Source organism: Cottoperca gobio, chromosome 16, assembly GCF_900634415.1.
Source record: "Cottoperca gobio chromosome 16, fCotGob3.1, whole genome shotgun sequence".
In the NCBI taxonomy this organism is placed as follows: domain Eukaryota; kingdom Metazoa; phylum Chordata; class Actinopteri; order Perciformes; family Bovichtidae; genus Cottoperca; species Cottoperca gobio.
In genome coordinates, this window is record NC_041370.1 from 14,423,799 (window position 1) to 14,446,620 (window position 22,822).

The 22,822-nt window shown below is 41.5% G+C and overlaps 1 protein-coding gene across 2 annotated transcripts; it reads left to right on the top strand.

Moving 5' to 3' along the window:
* Positions 1-1,506: 1,506 nt before the first annotated feature.
* limd1a (LIM domains containing 1a) lies at positions 1,507-21,967 on the top strand. 2 transcript variants are annotated; one of them, XR_003833734.1, is made up of 9 exons: positions 1,507-3,304; positions 8,200-8,301; positions 13,509-13,576; positions 16,402-16,464; positions 17,236-17,366; positions 18,374-18,425; positions 19,255-19,429; positions 19,875-19,943; positions 20,641-20,704. XR_003833734.1 is itself a non-coding variant. In XM_029452021.1 (8 exons), exons 1-8 carry the CDS (start codon positions 2,077-2,079, stop codon positions 20,776-20,778), a joined length of 1,851 nt encoding a protein of 616 aa, XP_029307881.1. In that variant the 5' UTR covers positions 1,509-2,076; the 3' UTR covers positions 20,779-21,967. The 2 variants fall into 2 exon arrangements, 1 of the variants encoding a protein (XP_029307881.1); XM_029452021.1 differs by lacking the exon at positions 19,255-19,429 and having other exon boundaries at positions 1,509-3,304; positions 20,641-21,967.
* The last annotated feature ends 855 nt before the right edge of the window (positions 21,968-22,822 follow it).

The following is a 22,822-nucleotide window of genomic DNA, read 5'->3' on the forward strand; positions in this document are numbered from 1 at the left end:
ATAAATGGCATGTATGGTTTCAGCTTTCTATTAAATGTGTGTTAGTTTGATTAGTAAATGGCAATATATCACAACTCTTTAGCTCCTGCTCCATTCATTCAAATACTAACCTACACCTTCTACATAAATAACATTAATTTGTGAACAAGGTCTCTGCTGTGAATTGTACTACATTAATACCCTCACCTGTTTTTAGTGAATACGTGTTAGAAATATGTAAAGCAAGTTAAGCCTATTGCTTGAAGGGAATACTGCATTATAGTGACTGTTTCCCAAACATACAGATGGTCGTGCCTTATAAACCTTCTGTTTTAATTACACAGCCAGAAGCAGCCTAGAGTCCCCCTTAAGGATACTGGTTCCATATTTTCACATCAACATGGGTCTGTCAGACAATATATGTACACTTGAGCCCCATCCAGGACACAAATAAAACGTGTTCCTGTGTGTCTTCCTGTGTGTGTGTGAGAGAGATGTATTTCATGAGTAGGAATGTGTGACGTCCTTCAACCAAAACAGAGGGGGCACAGGCACTGTAAATAGCCCCCCTCAACCACAAGAAAAACACACCCATAGAGTAGTCACAGTAGATTTATGGGTTTACTTCACTACATAGATTGTTTACGAGATACGGGAAACTTAATAAAGTTGTGACGAGAGTGCCATAGGCTTTCCTGAATATCCTAAAATAATTTTTGCTTTACTTTATTTTTCCTCTCCTAAAATAAACTCAAAAGCAGTGGAAGACAGAGTATTCAGATTATAGATCCTTTTACTTAGGTAAAAATGGCAATATCACACTAAAACACTCCATTATACATTTCTGCATTGAAAGTTGTAGGTCTACTTAAATAGAAGTGTATGAATAAGTTTGGCTATTATAAAAAAAATGAACTTTGATTATGAAAGTTCACAATGCAAAATAAATGCTAAATGTGTTTTACTATAGGCTAATGTTATGGGAATATTATCAGTAAATCATTATAAGTAATGATGCATAAAAGTTGGTGGATCCAACCTAAACTACTGTATGTTGTTGCATAGTTTCATATTCTAGTTTTGTAGGCTAAAATCTCAATAAAGTAGCCAACGGTAGCTGTCAAATACATGAAGTGGAGTAAAAAGAATAATATTTGTTTCTGCATGAAATGGAAGCACTCAAGTACCTTACATTTGTATGTTTAGAAGGATACTTAATAAATGGACTTAGTCAGTTTCCACCACTGTCCACAGTAAAACGTCTAACAGCACAGCACTTTCATTTTATGGAGCAAATGAAAAAGCTAAAGTGTTTTGCTGACTCAAAGAGAGGCGAATGAGTCAACTAGCCCTGGATATTTTTATCAACAGGACGTCAGGGAGTGGATGAATATCTGCCCACCGGTTCTACTATTTTAACACACAGCTAGTTATACGTAAACTGAAATGACTGTATAATTAATGATACCAGCGCTGATCCCGCTTAACTTTAACTTGTGGGTCAATTTGAGCACTGCCCCTTTAAAAACAAACTGCTCTCTGTTTTCAGTCGACCGGTGGCCACGTACGGCTCCGTGCTTCAACGGTTATCCCACGGACTGGTCGTTTACGGTAGACTACTTTTATTCGTCGACTTTAACAACATTTTAGCTATTTTAACTACTTTTAATCACTATTCCTTGACAGAGGAGCGGAGGGTAAAGTTTTGAATGAAGGTTCCCCGCTGGGACTGTAACGCGGGAGGAGGGGAGGGGGCAGTTCGCGGGGTCGTCCAGGCTATCGGATCTGGGATCTGCTCACATTTAAAACCAGACACACAGCGACTTGTTCGCGGCAGAGCTGAGCTGAACGGACGGGGAGGAGTACACGGAGTTTTTAACTTTTAATTATTTACGCCGAACGATAAAAAGGACGGTGAAGTTTGGAATAAGTTTCCCCCTGGGTCTGGACCCTCGTCTCCTGTCAAGCGACTGGACTGTAAGCTACTGGAAATATCTCTTTTTCACTTGTTATTTCACTTAGGCTTTACGTTAGCCTTTAAATATAACTACGTGTTACTTTACTTCATTGAAGCAGACACAGAAAGTTTTTTTCAAAATGGATAAATACGAAGATTTAGGACTCGAGGCGAGTAAGTTTATCGAGGATCTGAACATGTATGAAGCATCCAGAGATGGTTTGTTTCGAATGAGGAGGGATGCAGGAAACAACCCAGACTTTGAAGAGACACGAAAAGTTTTTGCCTCTAAAATGACTAAAATACACATGCAGAAACAGCAAGAGGAGATGGCAAAAAACACCCAGGCCATTAAAATGAATGGGGGCCACAACAGCACATATTACACTAAAGACAGACCGCCCATCAATAGTTACAGACAGCCGTGTGAAGCGGCAGCGAAGCCCCCGATACTCTCTGGCCCTGTGCCGGGCACCACGGCTGGGACTCAGTACGCGCAGTTTGACGTCCAGAAACACCACGCAGGCATTCAGTCTGAACTTCCAGTCGGCAGGACATATGGATACGGAAACAATTTCGATAATAAGGAGCGATCAGAGCCACATTCATACCAGCACAACACCCCTACTCCCCCCAGCCTAGGAAACGCGTCCTATAGCGCGCCCACACATGCTCGTCAACCGGTCAGCCAGCCGGCTGCCTGGGCCCCATCCGGAGAGAGCCAGCTTTCCCTGACTGGGTCTGGGGGCAAAAGTACATCTCAGCAGCAGCCTCAGCGCCAGGATGCACTTCCCACCCCCAACAGTCTTCCACCCCAGCAGAATATGGCTGTCACACCGTCTGTAAACCTCAGTCCACCCTCATCTGCTGGGCCAGCCAGGGGATGTGCTGGAGAGCCCTCTGGCTCAGCCAAACCTGACCTCATCCCTGTCCTGCCTCTGAGTGCCTTCACAGCAGGAGCTGACTTCCACATACAGCAGCCCTCCACACATTCTGCAGCCCATTACACACCATCTTCTCCAACCTCGAGACCGTCTATCAGCCATAATGGTCCTGTGGAAGCTTCCTCGCTGCTACCTGCACCTTTTGAAACACCTCTACCCAAAGCCCAGGTGGCAACTGCTGCCTTGATCCCTGGCAATGTCTCCAAAATCAGCAGCCAGGGTCAAGGTCAGAGTCAAATACCTGTCTGTGGACATGCCATCAGTGCTGAAGTCCCATGCTCCGCCAAGCCTGTCCAACTACCCTGCCAGGCTCTCCTCGCACAGCCCCCTGAACAGGGGCCTTCAACAGCTGAAATAAAATTAGAAGCCCTCACCAATCGGCTGGAAAAAGAGATGGATGCCCAACCAAAGGCTGACTACTTTGGTAAGACAGTTTAGACTATCAACAAGGGGCTTCTGTCAATTAGGCCACTACTGTAAAACCCATTGAACGGCAGAACCGCCCACCCACAGTTCAGAACATGAATCCACTTGTTTTTGTTTTTTTATTTACACACTGTCACCCTTTGTCATCCTTCTTCAGTGTTTCCCTTACACAGTGACACACACATTTATTATTTGTTTCTGTGTTTCTGCGGCCTAATCAGGAGTTGTCTTCAGTCTTTGTTGGTTGGTTTTGTTGATTGTCTATGCTGATAAAATAGCTGAACTTATTGTGCCATCGCTGTGGGAGGCCTCTCTCTTCTTTTCTTCTGTGGAATGCAGACAGAATCATTTTCTAATTTGTTTCATGTCTTTTTTAAATGATTCACTGTCTTCCCTCTTGGCAGCTGAAACAAACCCTTCAGCAGTAGAAGATGGGGCCAAGGCCAGAAAGAAAAATGTTGCCCTCTTATCTCCTCCCAGAGTTTGAATGGTTTACTATTGAGACAACATTGATAACTAAAGTCATTAGTTAGAGCTTGATCACTTCCGTCAGCCCTGTGCTCCATTAAGTCCGTGTTTTAATGTTCCTTCCCATGTTGATTTTGTTCGACTGGAAGTGGCATTTACTGTTTTCCAAATGATGTCATTACTACAGACCTGTGCTTGCACATTTCTCATGCCTCTTTGTGTGAGTATGCCATGCATGCTTGTGCAAGTGATGAACACGTGCGCACAGGGAAAATGATAAAGAATGACAACACCTGTGACAGTTAGTTCTTGCATTTGGGGGCACATTAGGAACAAGAAACCATGGCTGTTTGTTTAATTAAGACAACACATGTAATTATCTTGACGATCATTTCTCGCTTGTTGAGTTTCGCCAATAAGATTATTATATATGCACAATGCTGAGAAACGGAGGTAGAAAGGATTGTTGAAGAATGTCCATCATCAGCAGAATACTCTGGTTCATATTCCTCATATCCCTGCCAGCTGCTCTATCTGGACTGTAGGAACGCTATCAGGAAATGAATGCAACATTTAACATTGCTATGAGGTCCGCTTACACAGACTGTTGTAGATACAATAGGTGAGATATACTGTATGTTGCTGGTTGTGTGTTTGTTGCTCACATGGCAACAAGGTTTTTGGGGCAAAGGCCATTAATGAAAACGGGATGTCCCACTACGGGAAAGCAACACAGTGAGAGAAAGCATGTGAGATGGGGGATATCGTGGTCGAAGCCACAGAGCGCACACACACACACACACACACACACACACACACACACACACACACACACACATACACACACACATACATAGCCCACCCTTGCCTTCATTTTGAAAGTAATTTCCTGCTGGAATATCACGATTGTAATTCAGCCTTTCTCAGCCTCCTGCTGTGCTTAAGTGAAGAGGTTCTGGCATACGTCACTGTCAAGGCAAGGCTCACAAATAGCTCAGTGACGCACATTTTACGGATGTGTGGAAGAGCGCAGTGTGAGCAATCAGCAGAGGTGTAGGTTTTAAAGTAATACAGTAAAGGCTTTTTTCATACACGTTCCCACATAGCCCACACAGTTCCTGAATGGAGTTTCCACGAGACCATAGCTCATCCTATGAGTCATGCTTTCATGCCAGAAAAAACTTGTGTAGGCTAGTGTTCTTGACAAAACTTAGGTTTTACCATAGAAGACCTTCATAATTGTGAATAATGTGTATATGCAGACTTTTTAATCCTCTTAAGTACATTGCCATTTTTGTAGATCTCATTTGTGTTTGTAGATTGTCAGGTTAAAGCTGAGGTTTATTTGAGCCTGATGGGATTGAATGTGCTGTTAAAAGTCTGCCAGTGCCATGGTGGTGTTTAACCAATCCAGTGTGCTGAGATCCATCCATGCAGTTCCTGACCGTACACCAGGTGCTGATTGGCAAAACTGCAGCTGGAGGTTCTGGGAAAATGAGTCCAGTGCCAAACGGATGCACCGGGGGACCACTGTGGAATGTCTGAAGGAAGATAGCATGGAATTTTAGAAATGAGGGTCTTAAGATACAAAGGGGAGGGGAGTCCCAGACGAGTTCCACTTGAATGGATGAGTAGACAAACGGAGAGATTTAGGGACAAGTTCGTGGATGCTTTTTTGTCCTTGGCCACAAGAGCCTGAGAGGATAAGAGATTTATAGACAAGGTCATCCAAGAGGGGAGAAGTGGTGGGACATCCCAGTGTTCTCTCCTCTTTCTCTGACTTCCTCCTCTCGCACACACACATTAATTTGAGCGTTTAGTGTTTGTGTTAAGATGGAGGATTCATTTATCCCATCTGGCTGTTGAGTGGAAAAGCTTCGTCTTAACTCTTCCCAGGGATTCTTGGCTTGTGCTTTGGCAGGCTTTTGGAGGCTGTGTGTGTGTGTGTGTGTGTGTGTGTGTGTGTGGTGTGTGTGTGTGTGTGTGTGAGCGAGTGATATCCTCTCATGCACATCAATGTCTCTGTTTGTCTATGAATATATGGCCTGGGGTATTTGACTGAATTGAATATGCTTTGTCACTTCTGGGTGTGGTGTCTGTGTGCGATGGTAAAAGTTAGAAAATGGTGACACAGTATTCAGCACATTTCAGTGAATGAGAGTGCATCATTTTGCTACTTTAAAAGTTGCATTTATATATGTTTGTAGATGGGGTTGATGTATTTATTTTATTCTGAAAGTTCTCTCACATTGCTCAGTCCTTTTAAATGTATAGTTAAAAATGTCATTACTTATGGCTAGTATGGTCAGAATACTGGAGTGTGTGTGTGTGTGTGTGTGTGTGTGTGTGTGTGTGTGTGTGTGTGTGTGTGTGTACTCGCTGTTGGAGAGAATATAGTCCGAGAAAGCGTGGATAGTGTGGGAAATGAGTATTGAAACAATTTCAAATATTCATTAAGGATATGTATCGCAATCGATATTTGTGTCAACACTACACTTAGGACTTTGTTGAGATGCTAACACTACTAGCACTGCTACTGTTAGCTACCAGCACACAGTACACACCAGAGTCAGTTGTAATAGTCAGAATAGATGAAAGTTTGGGGTTAACTTTAGAAGTGATAACACTCAATAGCTGCTACACTGTGTATGTGGCATATTGGCCAGCAAGCAGACATCTACTGGGAGTTTTGACAATTGGGAAAGGTGAGGGGGGGATAGGAGGGGGTATGTTTTGGCTGCATGTTTTGCTTCCCCTTCCCCCACTTGAAGCAAGCAGTCAGTCCCCTGAATAATCACAGTTTTGGAATATGGGACTCTAGCCAAAAGTGTGGTCCCTAACAGGATAAGAAAAGAGTGAATGGACTTTTACTGCGTTTTCTTTCTCATTGGGCATACAAATTAAAGCTATAAAAAGTCCTTGGCCCAGTGTCAGATCTTAAAAAAAGTCATAATACTGCATGTGGACTGCATTATATATAGTGTGTACAGTTTTCCTGAGAATGTTATTCCCGCTGTGTCCTCTGACATGAACTGTTTGTCGTCAACATTTACAGAAGAAAAGCATAATTTGATTCATAGAACCTTCTCTCATTCATGTCAGTAGTTTGAAGGCATGACTACTTTATTATGTTTTCATGTAAACAAAATAGCTTACATAAGAGTAACATTCTTCCGCTTTCTAATAATATCCCTCTATTATCTCTAAATCTTCTTTCCAGCCATTGGGGCCCCTGATGATGTGTCCTCTGTTGTGGTATTAGGAAAGGCTTTAGTTGAATTATATATAACCCAGTTGTATATTACATTACTGAAAGTCGAAAAGGAGAAACATTTTGAAGGTATTAAATGTAACAGTTTGTTTTTGGAAGAGGGCAGCCGCGTGATGTGTGTTGGATACAGTGAAAACAAAAGTTTCTTTGTCAGTGTTCAAGCAGGACCTGGGCTGGGCCACGCTCTTCTGCGGATCTCTATTTCTCTGTCTCCAGGGAGTTTTTCTATAAAAACACACACACACACAAATAGCCTCATGTACACGCACACAGATCCTCACACTAAATAGAAGCTTACGGTCTTGCTTTCATCTTCTGTCAATGCCATTGCTCCATCTGTTACTTTAACTTAATATTTCATGATTAGAAGGTCATATCATACCGTATGTGATTGATTGAGCAGCCAGCTGACTACCTAGAGTGCGGCGGGAGAGATTTAGATTGCCATGGAAGTGGTGCAAAGAAAGATAATGTTTTCATGCCAGGCAAGTAGTGTTGCATAAGCAGTTCATGATAAAATATTGATCACATAGAAACCTTGCGTTGTTCATGAGCAGTCCAAAGTCAAAGGTGAGATTATGTAACATTGCCTGGCATGCACTTTAAAATGCTTGAACTGGTATTCTTCACCCAACGCACAGGAGAGAAAAGTCATGCTTTCAAGGGGTTGGGGTTTATCTCTATTTTGTTCTTCTTTTATAAACTTTTCTATGCACATACTTTGTAAATCTAGTTGGCTTGGACGAGTGGACGGATGAATATTGAGTAGCTTCCAGTGAGTGTCTTGATATGAAGCCACATTGACTGTGTGTGAACATTTAGATTTTTATCAAAGTCTTTAATAACAGACTTCTCAGTCTCCAAGCCAAGTCAAATAGGCAAGTTGGGATATATTTCCCCTTTCAGTGATGCAGCCCGCTACCCAGCTTCCTGACTTTTGTGAAGGGATTTTTTTTCTCTGTCTCCATTGTTTTTGTCTGGTTTAATCTGGATCATAGCCACCACAACTCTTTTTGTATTGATACAATACACTTAGATTGTTAATTATATCTCTGTGGATTGATGTTGTGTGTATACATCAGTATGTGTATGACCTAATTCTGTGTTTCCCTGTGACTTTTTCTGACTTGGTCATATGCTGTGTTGTGTTCCAGGAGTCTGTGTTAAGTGCAACAAGGCAGTTTATGGAGCCAGCCAGGCCTGCCAAGCTATGGGTAGCCTCTACCATGACAACTGCTTCACCTGCAGCGCCTGTAGTAAGTACACACATACACAGCACACTAAGTCTGTCGCTCCCATTCAAACACTTTCACCTTCTCTCCTCGGTCGATTCACATGTAAAGCTCATGTGACCTCCTGACTAGAAGCCTGCCAAAGACCCTGTTCTCTTGAATTGAAAGTGGTACCTTCTCCTTCAGTCATTCACCACCCCGAGCAAAAACACACAATTATTTGAGGATTACTGTCCTGTGCTGCCGGTGTTTGGTTTCTGGGTGTGCCAGTCACTCCCCCAGCCCACACAAAGACACATGGAGCAAGACTTTTTGCCAACCTAATTCATCCATCAGTCAATAAAATAACTTTTGTTTTAGTTTCATTCTCAGAGTGTATCCAAGTGTTGTGTAGAGCTTGAGACTGAAAATGACGACTTATAAAAACAATAAATCACGCACGAGAAAGGTGTTTATTATAAGCATCTTCTTATTAGTGTACTTCTTCACGCTTGTAAAGAGGCAATAATGGCTAGTAGCACCTTGTACTGGTTAGCTGCAGGGATTATTTGTTTAGAAATACTTTGACGACAACTTCAAAGACAAAATATGGTCTTCGTTCCTTTGGTTTTAATTGCCAGAGGCAGATGCAGTTTTATCTTTAAAGACAGCATTAGGCTAAACAAACTGCACATGTGTTGGAAGTTTGTGAGCTAAACATTGCATTATTTAGGACAGGTTGCAAAAAGTTTTCATTGCTAGACAGTGAACTAATCTGTTGTGTCAGTGCTGCTCTGGTTAGGTTTTTGGTTTTAGTTTGTCAGTTTACCTGACCAATTAGGTACAGCCAGTTATCAGTTTAGGTTCATCACCCTGGCTGCACTGTCCGATGTATGTGTGACCTGTAGCTTGACCTGGACAGCCCTTCACCTCCCTCGCTGAAGCATGACCTGGCTCTCTGCTCCAGCCAATTAAAATCTCCGTCCAAATGATCAGATGGTAGGTATGTAGAGTATATGTGGCACTGTGGTGACCTCTACTCTGGCCCATTATTCTGCAGCACCTTTGACCTTGCTGGTTACGCCCCCAAATGTATGATTAACATCTCTGTGTTTTCTTTTACCCTCCGTCCTGTGTGTTTATACATGTGTGTGAGAGCAGACAGGAGACACATTGTGGCTGAGAGTGAAGTTGATGTCTGAAGTGGTGGGAGAGAGGAGTTTACACACCACATACCTCTCATAGCTTGCTCCATGTGAGGGCATAAGGGTTGTGTTCGCTGTGAGTGGCCCCAGGGAAAAGCTTCTCAGCTGGGGGGTGGAATGCAGGCATAGGGGCCCTCAGTAGGTCTGGCTCCAGGAGGACACTGGGTGCTGTTATGTCAGCTGGGCGCAGCGAGATGGGAGGACAGAGCGGGACAGGGAGACCATTCAGTGGGAGCACACCACATGTAGTCAGCACGCAGAGGCACGCTGATACATGCATATGTAATCATGCTGTGCCCACATAGCAAACAGCACGATGCAATCGAATATACAGTGTCTGTCTATAAAGCATCCCTTCTCTTCTTCCACCAGAGTCTGTATGTCAAGACATCTGTCACACTTGTTGAGTTGCATACCAAGTCTTTATGACCGTGAACTACCTACCATGCCCTCACTCCACCAGTTCCCCCAAGGTGACTGAAAGGCAGGAGAACATTCCTGATGGCTAGGAGGGCTCAGGCTAAGTGTCTGCGTACTTCGCTGCAGGGGGGGACTTCCCTCCCTCCAGGCTAATCATTGACTGTATACACACAGTTAACGGTATGACCCAATTCCAGTTGGAGATTAAGCTCAAGTTTGTAATCAGGGGAACTGGTTTACACATTAGCCTACTCAAAAATATCTGTGGAAATAGAAGGAAAAAGAAGGCCTCTCCTTATATGAGACTCTCGTTTTCTTTCCAGTATATTTATATGTGACATGAAATGCAGGTAGAAATGACTTCACAGCTATATGTACCTTCCTGATTAATCCCAAGTTAAGTGTCTTTTTTAATACTAATGTGGCAGCAATGTGAGGCAGGACTTGAGTTTGTAAGGAACAGCGGTACACAGTTTCTCCTTTCATAATATCAGCCCCTTATTCCAGCCGGCTCGGCAGGCTTTGGAGAATACAAATAAGGATCTGATTGGTCCTGAAACCACTGGTATGTTAACATCTGGTGGGTAGATTGTCGGGACCTTGACCAAACATCCCAGGTGCTATTCACAGTGAGAGGAATGCATTCAGACTACAAAAATACTTTTTTTTTTTTTTAAAGCAGGCAAGCTTTTTTTCTTTGTCAACTAAACTGTACCTATATATCTCTAACAGGGCAGGAGTTGAAACTGAATGTCAAGAGTAAACCATCTACAAATGTGAAATAGTTACAAAAGAGATGCTCTTTTGCTGAGATGCCTCACTTGAGTAATCTACTCACAGGAAAGAACAGGGTTGAGGCCTCATTAGGAAGCCATGGCAGGGGTCATTGTGAATTTATTATTTTCTGAATGGGATTACATAATGGAATTCATAGAATGTTTTAATTAGAAAATGGCCTTGTGTTTTGTTCTGTCCCTCAGGTATTTTACATTTTTATGAAAGCGCAACAGTCACAGTTCTTTCTGGTGCTTTTCAAATAATAACTCCTGACTGCTGACTTTAATTAAACTCTTATCTTTCCGCAAAGCTCAGAGCCTTCCCTCTCTGACTCACTGGGGAAAAAAAGATAGGAATGTGAAGAGGAGGAATAGCCCATATCTCATTTTCCTCCTCTTCATCCTTCCCTTGCTCCTTTAGGGACACAGTTCCAACACTGTCTGTCAGTAATTACCCCTGGCCAGTTCCACACCTTGCCCCGATCGAAATTACTCGCCTAGGTTAGTTATTGCGTCCGCCTGGGCCAGACCTTGGTTGCAAGACCGTTGTTATTCTATTAAAGTAATCATGTTGTTGTGAATAACCGGTTTAGAGAATGTCATGTGCCATTGATGTAAAAAGATGAATCATACGGTTTCACTTCATTTCTTTTTCAGTTCTTGCGTTTGCCTCTACGTGTAATTCCGGCTTCTTTCAAACAATTGCCTCCTGATTTTAAGACGACAGCCTCTTTAGCTGACCTCTTTTTCTCCCTTACTAGATATACAGTGAAGGAAATACATTTTTGATCCCTTGCCGATTTTGTAAGTTTGCCCACTTACAAAGAAATGAACAGTTTATCATTTTAATGGTCAGTGTATAATGTACATCATGTAAAAGATATAAACTGATTCGCATTTAAGGTTTCGAGGCTAATGTTTGGGAACTCGAAGCTTCAGTTCCCTCCACAGATTTTCTATGGGATTAAGGTCCGGAGACTGGCTAGGTCACTCCATTACCTTAATGTGCTTCTTCTTTAGCCGCTCCTTTGTTGCCTTGGCCGTATGTTTTGGGTCATTGTCGTGCTGGAAGACCCATCCATGACCCATTTTCAGTGTCCTGGTTGAGGGAAGGAGGTTATCGGCCAAGATGTTACCCCCCGTCCATCCTCCTCTCGATGCGGTGAAGTCGTCCTGTCCCCTTCGCAGAGAAACATCCCCAAAGCATAATGTTTCCACCTCCATGCTTGACGGTGGGGATGGTGTTCTTAGGGTTATAGTCAGCATTTCTCTTCCTCCAAACACGGCGTGTCGAGTTGATGCCAAATATCTCAATTTTGGTCTCATCTGACCACATCACCTTCTCCCAAGCCTTCTCTGCATCATTCAGATGTTCATTGGCAAACTTCAGATGGGCCTGTACTTGTGCCTTTTTGAGCAGGGGGACCTTGCGGGTGCTGCAGGATTTTAATCCATTACGGCGTAGTGTGTTACCAATAGTTTTCTGGTGACTGTGGTCCCAGCTGCCTTGAGATCATTGTAGTTCTTGGCTGATCCCTCACCTTTCTCATGATCATCGATACCCCACGAGAAGAGATTGATGGTCATTTTGTGTGGAAATTAACTCGAATGAATTGATAAACGATTTAGGGATATAATACCTAGTGAGGTCTATTTTTAAAGCTAATACAGCATCAAAGTGCTTCATTACATGGATGCGAATATCATCATCCGTAATTTGCAACATTGCCCTTGATGGCCTAATACTCCCAGGTTAGCTACCACTATATGTGCAAAGGGTATAGCAAAACGATGGACAATACATCATCTCACGGTAACTACTGTCATAACACCCAACCTTACTATGTCCAATGAAGGGATGTGCCAATGCTAACGACTTGTTGACTTGTTCATGTTCTCCACAAAGAATCTAAAGAAAGCCCTGTATTTAAAATGCCCTGTACCACAGTTATGTCTATGACTGCATTTCTTCTGAAACTGAAATTCCTTGAGGCTAAATGACTGTGTGAGACTATCTGGATGCAAGCAATCAGGTAAACGGAGCATGAGATGAAGCATGGGAGATAAAGAAGGTTCCTGTTCACCAAGGTTAACCCCTGCTGTCCCCTCCCTCACCTCCCCACTTAGAAAATGTGAGGAATGTTTTCTCTTCCTGTGGGACCTGGGCAAGAATAGCTTTGTGAAGTGGTGTGTGTGTGTGTGTGTGTGTGTGTGTGTGTGTGCGTGTGTGTGCGTCACTATGAGAATCCTGCTCCAGAGCATAGAACCATTAAAACACGCAGACTGACAGGAAGCACACCCAGCATGCGGAAAGACACCAGAAAGGAACAAAGAAGAAGAATAGCAGGTCGCTGTAGGTCTTGGCCTGCGGTTGCCATGAAATCCGATAGAGCAGACTGTTTAATCTGTTGCACCTGTCTAGTAATTGAATTTAATCAGCATTTTCCCCCACATGTGTTTGATCCAGATGTGTTCCTTGTCCTACTTCAACCCACTCTGTGTCCCAGCAATATTATATTAAGACACCAGAGATCCGTTTGTTTGATTTATCTGGCCGGGATTCAGCAGGATATAATGAATATTGCAAGGGGGTCCATTACCTTCGAATGGGTGTAATTAATCACCACGGTCTTTATGCATTAGTGCCGTAACTATTTTCTGAGACTGGTTTCATGGCTTTGCAGGATTTTCCAGGAAGACATTTTAGCATTCTATCATTGACTCACCTTTTCTTGTGAGCTTTAATCCACTTATTGTAATTGTTCTCCCAAGAGTCCCAGGTGTGGTACTGTAGCGTATTGCTCGAGTGAAATGATGCAAATGGATTTCCCTGTGTGTCTGTTTCTGGCAGGTCGGAGGCTAAGAGGGAAGGCGTTCTACTATGTCGGAGGGAGGGTTTTCTGTGAAGAGGACTTTCTGGTGAGGCGGTCAAATAAATCTTTAGTAAACCTCAACTGAGGTATGTGGTCTGTGACCTTAGTTTCTTTAGGTTGGGATAACACACAATACCTTTGAGCTGTCTTCACTTCCACCCCGGTCCACATATCTATTGTCTCAACATTTACAAATCTCTCTGTATATATATGTGTAAATGTATGTATGTATGTGTATGTGTGTGTGTGTGTGTATATTATATATAGATATAGTATATCTATATATATATATATATATATATATCTATATATCTACTAATATATATATATCTCTATATAATATATAATATCTCTAGATCTCTCTATCATATATACTATCTCTATCTCCTCTATCTATCTATCTCTCCTCTTCATCTCTCTTATTAGCTCTATACTATATCTCTACTCTCTCTATAGATCTATAGCTCTTTAGTCTCTCCCTCTCTCTATTGTATTCTATATCTATCTTTACCTCTACTCCTCGGTGTCTTGTCTCTTCTCCTGTCTCTCTCTCTCTCTCTTCTCTATCTCTCTCTGTCTGTCTCTCTCTCTCCCTCTCTCTCTCTCTCTCCCCTCTCTGGCTCCCCCTATCTATCTCTCCCTACACTCTATTATGTGTCTTGTCTACTATATTCTGTATCTATCTCCTCTTCGCCTCTCTATCTCTATGTCTGTCTATATCTCCTCCTCTCTATCTCTCTCATTCCCAGTCTACCTCTCCCTATATCTAATATCTATATCTATATATATACATTATATAGATTACTATATATATATATATCTTACACATATATCTGTAATGTCTCATGTCATTATCTATCTCTATCTGTATATCTCTATACATACATCTATATATTTCCCCGATCTATATATATCTACACTCTCTAATATATATACCGACTAATTATATATACATCATCCACATATATATATGTATGTAATATATATATTATATACACCACCTATATTATATATATTATCTCTCTCTGTGTGTGTGTTGTGTGTCTCGAGATAATTCTCTATATTTCTCATCTCTGTGATCTCTATATCAATCTCTCTCTATCTCTCTTCTCTCATCTCTATATCTCTCTCTATCTATACTCTCTCTCTATCTAATCTCCTCTTCGCTAATCGATATCTGTGTGTGGTCTTCTCTCTCTCTCTCTCTCTCTCTCTCCTGTGTGTGTCTCTCCCTCTGTGTCTCTCTCTTTCTGTGCCTTCTCTCTCTCTGCTCTCTCCTGTGTCTCTACTCTCTGTTCTCTCTCTCTTTGTCGTCTACTTCTCCTCCTCGTGTGTGCTCATCTCTCTCTCTCTCTCCTCTTCTTTCTGTGCTCTCTCTCTCTCTTGGGTCTCTCTCTCTCTCTCTCTGCTTCTCTCTCGTGCTGTGTGTCTCTTCCTATTCTCTCTCTTGTGTGTCTCTTCTCTCTCTTGCTCTCTCTCTGGTCTCTTCTCTCTCTGTGTCGTCTCTCCTGTTCTCTCATCTCCTCTCCTCCTTCCTCTCTCTATCTCTCTCTCCTCATCTCTCTCTCTTCTCTCTCTCTCTCTGCTGTTGTGTTTCTTCTCTCTCTGTGTCGCCTCTCTCTTCTCTTCTCTCCTGTGTGTCTCTCACTCCTCTCTCCTGGTTCTCTTCTCCCTTCGCTCTTCTGGGCCTCTCTCTCATTCTCTTGTGTGTCTCTCTCTCTCTCTCTCTCTGTGTGCTCCTCTCTCTCTCTCTCTCTCTCTGGTGTCTCTCTCTCTCTCTCTCTTGTCTCTCTCTCTCTCTCTGTGTCTCTGCTGTGTCTCTCTGTCTCCTCTCTCATTTGGTGTCGCTCTCTCTCTCTCCCTCTCTCGGCTCTGTTCTCTCTCTCTCTGTGTCTCTTCGTCATCATTTATATTGATCTATATCTCATATACTATATTGTATATCTTATATATCTATATATATATATATATATACATATATATATATATAGTCTAGATATATATAAAATATCGGTTAGAAGACTTTGACCTTGTGGCTTAGTTTCTCGCATCTAATGCAGTCAGATCATATCAGTTTCCTCTCTGGGTGGGACTGGAAGGAGGTCTGTAACTGGAGAAGCTGCTTTGGTTTATAGGGTTGAGGGCAGTCAGGCCATTCACACCAGTGCAGAAGGACTGTAGGTACTTTGCAAACATGGAAACATTCAATTGCATAATCATAGGATGTATATTAAACACAATTGAAACTCCTTTTTTTGTTGTAATTACCAGCACACATTTTCTGGCCAGTGTGCATGCTGTGTTTTTATAGGGAATCCATTCTTTTCGTTGTATTTTCCTAACTCATCCTTGTATTCACGCTGTCGGTAGCTCTGTGCGTGTTTATCCCATCAGCCCCTCTGTATGAAACCTCATCTAATTGCCTTTGCACCAAAAGCTCTCAGTTGCTCTATTAAAATCAAAATCTATACTGAATTAAACTTCTCCCTCTATGTGCTGCTCTTCTGCCAGGCCTGTAAGTGAAGCCTCTGCTCACTGACACTGCTCATACATATTAACACGGAATAAAGCAGAGCTGACTGATTCAAATACTGTATCAGTTTAATGCCAATCTCAGGAACCACACCATATGGACTTTTGCTCAGTATTCCACACACCTAAAATGAAAACTGTGCGGGCCGGGGTTTTTTTGTTCTCAGAGAAGGAAAGCAGTGATTTTAACTAGTTTTAAGGAAAGGTTTTACTACATAGGCTACTTTGGATTATGCCTGGGAGACATTATGGAGCTGTCTGAAAGTCAGAGATTTCAGTCAGCCATTAAATATCCAAATTCCAATGATCTCACTGTCGTCTTTTCTCCGCCTGTTGAAGTACTCTGGATTCCAGCAGTCTGCAGACAAGTGCAACGCATGTGGACATCTGATCATGGACATGGTGAGTGTCTGTTACTTCTCTCCAGTTGTGTGTACTTTTGTGTGTTTGTCTGTGTGTTTGTTTGTGTGTGTGGGTCTGAGCCAGGTGATCTCAGCAGAAACCTAAAGTTACTTCATCCTAAATGAGCTTTCTGTGGTCACATCTGGATAAAGACTCAGGAGGAAGTATCTCTCTCGCTCTCTCGCTCTCTCTCTCTCTCTCTCGCTCTCTCTCTCTCTCAGGCTCATGGGTAAAAACAGGACACACACACACAGCATGTGATGAAGTCAGGAAGTGTTGCAGCATATGAAGGGTTTTTGTAGACATGAGTCTACATATGTCCTCCATCCAGCAGACAGAGATAAAGGAGTCTCTGTTTTATTGTGCTGCCTCATCTGCACATTTAACATCCTGTGTATAACAGCAGAAATCTGCTGGACTTGATCACTGAGACTGTATTCTACATTATGTACATATTTCTGTATATAAAATACAACATATCGTCTGCCTTTGACTTAAATGTGTAGCTTTAAATTGCTGTAGGTGTGATAACTTGTTATATATTATCCTTAGTACTCTGGGTGGGCTTATTCTTAGCTTCTTCCTATTCTAAGAAACTCTTACGACCCAATATACCCACGGGGATCGTTAAAGATTCATCTAATCTAAAGGATTTTTTAAAGAACAATGACTTTTAATTTAATTGGATACAGATAGTGAGGAAATGGGAAGTAGCGGAATGAATAGGAGTATTGATGTCCTGATATTCTTCACTCATTTCCCTCTTTATAGATCCTGCAGGCCCTCGGGAAATCGTACCACCCCGGCTGTTTCCGCTGTGTCATCTGTAATGAGAGCCTTGACGGAGTGCCCTTCACTGTGGACACTGAAAATAAGATCTACTGCCTTAAAGACTACCACAGGTGAGTGTTACGTGTTACACAGTATGTCAAAGGAACCTGAGCGCATGATCTGGATTTATCTGTTAAATTAGTTTAGCGTGACGCTGGAAAAAAAATGTCTAGGTTTCATATTCTGAGTTAAACGACCTCACAGCTCCTTAACATTCCCTCGCTACTGCAGGATCCGGCTGCGAAGGGTCGAGACTCTCTGCCACGTGTGGCAGACACATGAGAAGTGTAGTCAGATGAAAGGAAAGGGAGGGGGAGGGAGAAAAGATCACTGTCCAGTTCGAGGTGTGAAGAGTGGCGTGTGTCCATCGCTCCTCTTGTCCAAACACAACAATCAGACGCTCTGTGAGGACAAAAACAGAGCGTCTAACATCTGAGTGAAAAATCAAGGGTTGTGCCTGTTAGCCACTTGTAGAAACTGCCGTCAAAGTTGTCAGCAGTAGCACCTGTTCAACCTCAATAGCAGTTCTAAAGTTGCAGCCTTTCTTTCCCCTGCTGGGACAACATGTACAGCACAGTGAGGCACATGAGCGATCCCTGTGTGGCAGCTCTCACATGTTCTCTACATTCTCTACACTGATTCAATCAGACAAACCTTATTGTGTATACAGTATGTGTTTGCCTTTTAGCCACAGTCATGCTCATCCACTCTGAGAGGCCCTTATTCCCTCAGACATCCAGGTGCCAGCCATGTGTGTGGAAAAAATGGATTAATTTTGGCTTTTTGTTTTTCTATTCTTTTTTTGGATTCGGGGAATCACGTGTGTGAGTGAAAGACAGAACATCTGCAAAGCTGGCACCTCCTTAGTGGAATCAGGATCTTGAATGTAGTCAGAGTCCGGGGAGAAAGAGAGGAGAGAAGCTCAACAGGTTTAAAGAGCGAGGAGAGAAATCAAATATGAACTGTAACCTCTGCAGTCTTTGAGTGCATTCAGGTCATTAATGGTCGGAATTTAGTTCATTTATTTGATTGCAGTTCAAGCAGATCTATGAACAATTGTTTCTTTATGTTCTCCCAGGGTCCTGGCGCCTAAATGTGCAGCTTGTAACCAGCCCATCCTGCCCTCAGAGGTAAGCTAAAACTCTCCTTTATTTAAGACCGGGTCATGATTAAACATCATATATGGTTTCTCTATATTATCATATTTTGACATAATTCTCATATCAAGGTATTGTGGTTCACTTTTCTAAGTTCTTCATTATTATCATGTACACAACAATTACAGAGACGCTGACAATGAAAGTTATGGATCTCAGGCTCCCTCCAGCAATGCTCATTGAATATGTATAAAACAAGATATCATTCAAGCAAAATGAGATTCTTAAATAGTGCAACTTAAAATGTAATTCTAAAATATAAACATCAATAAAATATCAAATAAAGTAGACAGTATTGCAAATGAAGAAACTGAATGTAAACAGAAATGTAGTAAATCTATATGCATAATAAGAACTTATATATAAATATATATATATATATTTATATATACAGCATTTAAAACAGTAAGTAAAGTATATAAAGGTAAAGGAACAGTAAGACAAGTTGTTGGCCGAGGGAATGTAGAATGAATTCCTACATGGTGTGAATGATCTGCCTTATTCCTTCATTACAACTAACAATAGTTCACTTTGACCTGCGGACCTTCAACCTTTCACCAGGAGCTCTGCAGATTCTAAATCTTTATCTGCTCATGTTTACTCCATTATGACCCAAACACAGAACTTAGCTGAGCGAGGCACAGGTGTGTGTGTGTGTGTGTGTGTGTGTGTGTGTGTGTGTGTGTGTGTGTGTGTGTGTGTGTGTGTGTGTGTGTGTGTGTGTGTGTGTGTGTGTGTGTGTGTGTGTGTGTGTGTGTGTGTGTGTGTGTGTGTGTGTGTGTGTGTGTGTATTTCCCACTAGACTGCAGGTCAAAACAATGTGAGGCCTAATATCTCCGGGCTTTGATTTGATGTGGTGTCAAGGGGGAGCGGATGGACAGTGAGGAGAACACACAGGCAGGACATGCTGGCAAAAGTAACGAAATGTCCGAAATTAGAGTTGACTTTGCTGGAATGTCCCCTGCCCTCCCCTTTAAGTAAGCAGTGAGGCTGGTATTTAGAGGAGAGGTAGAGCGTGTGTGTATTTGGGTAGGGGGCTTAGTGTGTCTCGTACATTTGTGTAAGCTGTTGATACGGATGTTCAGGGGAGTTTCCTCTCAGGCTAATATTGTGACCAGAGAAAGATGACTGAAAAAGAAACACTTCCTGTTATTTCTTGTTTTTCAACGGTAAATCCAGAAAATATAATGTAACTTCCCTGACAGTGTAGCTTCAGAGTATGCTTAAAGGGACACTTGACAAGCGCTTAAACTTCAAGTTTGTAATGCAGAGAAGTGGTTTAAAGTACACACAATTCAGCTCGTGATTTACATGAGTATCAATCTTTTGAAGCTTTTCATCAGACTGAAAAGAATAAAACAGTGGAGTGTCTTCTGGCGAGTGTGTCTTCAGTTGTGTTTGTCTGTCTGAATTTCTTTCCAGGGCTCTGATGAAACCATTCGAGTTGTATCCATGGACAAAGACTATCATGTGGAATGCTACCACTGTGAGGTGGGTTCAAATAACACATCACATTTCTCAGAAGCTTTGCGTTTGAAAACATGCATGTTTAGTGGCTTTTGGCCAGGGACTCTCTGAATGGCTCATTTGGAGAAATCAAAATGAGTAGATCCATGATGTTAATTGCAGTCTTGGCTGTAATGACATACTGCTGAGGACAGCAGGTATGCACCACCTCATCATCTCTAGCTCATCATTTTACTCAAGTGCTTTTATTTTCTTTGCCAAAGGCTGATTGACAGCTGCTGTTCTTTCACTTCATGAAAATAAAAATCAGTTGGCTGTGAGAAGCAGCTCCCTGTTTTAAGTAGCGTTTAACTGTTGAGTGGCCGTGTCCTCCTGCGTTTTTTTGTTAGACATTAGAATTTTCTCTTTGAAATAAAAAATCCATATTTGAAACTGTAAGGCAGATAAAGGAATTTCTTTATTCAGCAGAGCATGTTTTTTTCTTTTTTTACTATTTACAGATTTGCTAATAATGAGGAGTTTAAATCTTTTTGTAAATGTAAAAGTTAACCCGATTTAAATGGTGTCTTTGCACACTTCCAAGGTAATTATTGCCGTCCAATCTGTCAGTGGTTGGAAATGAGGTGAATACAGAGCAGAATTCGGACCAATTATTCTCTATTCTTCTCTGTAAGCTGTCAGAGAATGTGTCTCAGCCTTTTACCCACTTCGTGTTGTTCAGGACTGTAAGATGGAGCTGAACGACGAGGAGGGTCACCGCTGCTACCCTCTGAACGGACACCTTCTCTGCCACTCTTGCCACCTGAAGCACATGGAGCCCGGCTGCTCCTCTCCCATCGCTGCTGCCGCCTCCTTCTAACACAGCAGTAGGTGGAGGGAGACACCTGGTGGATTTGTGGAGGAACCGCCAAAGCGTGACTGACAGCAGGAGTGGATACGTGCAATTCTTGTTGTAGAGGATTGATTAATGCAATGCATCAGATCGTACTACGGTTTGATGTGTATTTTCACAGGAATGTTAATGAAGTTTACGCCTAAAGAGGTTGTCACCCAATAATGAAGTATTGTAATACACCAAAGCCCTAATTTGAATACAGATAAGCATTGTGATATACCCGCTGCATAAGTACTTCGCCATATGATTTTGTAAATGTAAATATCTCATATTCAACTTCACGTTTACACTTCCAAATCAATCCATACATAATCTGTCTAATAGTTCTGCTGCCTCATCAGCTAAACTATTGGAAAATAATGGTTCAATCATATCATACATATTCTACATGCAATAATAATAGTTGATGTGTATTAACATATGAAAAATACACAAAAAATAACAAATTGGGGTTGAGCATTATTTAAAAGAATCATAGCAATCATTCCTTCATTTTCCAATTTTTAACCAGTTACAGAAAAGTTTTCATTGTGGCTCATTTCCATATGCAAATACCTGTATGCAATACATGATATCAAATAACTTTTATAGAAGGACCATTCCATAGAAATGTTAAACCATGCCATTATCCCCCAGGATGATGTGCTTAGGGGCTACCATTTCAGTCATTTTAATTACTTGTTTTTTGTTTAATCTGAGCAGGAAAACTTCAGAGAGCCAGGTTATAATGTTCTGTAGTAAATAAACACACTATTTGTCAAACGCAGTCTGTTCTTAGCACTTAGAGTTGGGAGTTTTCTATGCACCTATGAAGAGGTTGGTATTAGGCCTGTAGATCTTTGTATTTTGTTACGATTGCATCATTGTATATTTAATAAGATATATATTGTAGGCTTGTATTAATTTACTTTTGTTTCATTTTGACTTTTGTGCAAACCTCTTAAATACTCATTTGATCTGCAGTGGGAAGTAGTTTTGATACCTACCTTTGCCATCCAAATGTTATTCATGTCTTGAGTTTACTAATTTAATATGTGGTTGTCAATTGAGGTCTTTATTTCATAGCCATCTGAAGATTAAGATGAGCGAACATTTACATATGTGCTGTGTGAGTGTTGTAAAGAAAATATTTAATAAATGCATTGCAATAGGCCAAACTTTCTATTTTAATTTGGGGGTTTTAATGTAGAAAGAATACTTCATTTGAATATCTTGCATTCTGTGAAAACTAAATACTTATTTAATTATCTGCTTTTAATATTAATTAACAATGCATTGTTTCATTAACTCAGTCATGTAAAGGAGGACTGTATCTGTGGTCCATGCACTGCCATCTAAGAAAGAAAAGTGCTTAACTGTATTCTCAGGATAAACCTCTTGAGATGTATCATCTCGTTTTTTAAGGTGGTCCTCTTAACGGGGTCCCATTTGCCTCAGCACACATATGTGCAACTCTCCAAGTATATGTGCACACCAACTGCAGATTATCCTCTGTGATCCAGGAATGGCTTCTGATATGCTGCTTGGAGGTTTAGCTCTGCCTCTGGTAAGGTAGGCTACTATAACTTTTCGAGAAACACGAAAAGATTCGAGTTTACTTCATTTGTCTGATTTAGCCTACTCTTAATTGTGCATCTTAAAATATAGATTAAGACAACGAGTATTTGATATGCAGTTTCTAAACTGGCGTTGCGATCGTCTTCAACAATGTCTGCAGAACAGATAATAAAAAGTAATTGTCCCGATGTTTTAATATTATAATATGTAAAGGATTATATTAACAATCACCTAACTGAAGTCACGAACAAGTCCCCTTCATAACACGCTAGCTGATATATAGTTACGCGTTATTGTAGCTGCTGATGATAACCCTTAGATGTGTTAGCATATTTGCTTTCATAGTAACCTTGTACAATTAAAAAAATGGAATGGCGATTATTTAACAATAACACTGACGTTACCTAATCATCAGCAAAAGATGTAAATGACACAGTCCACGGTTGACTAA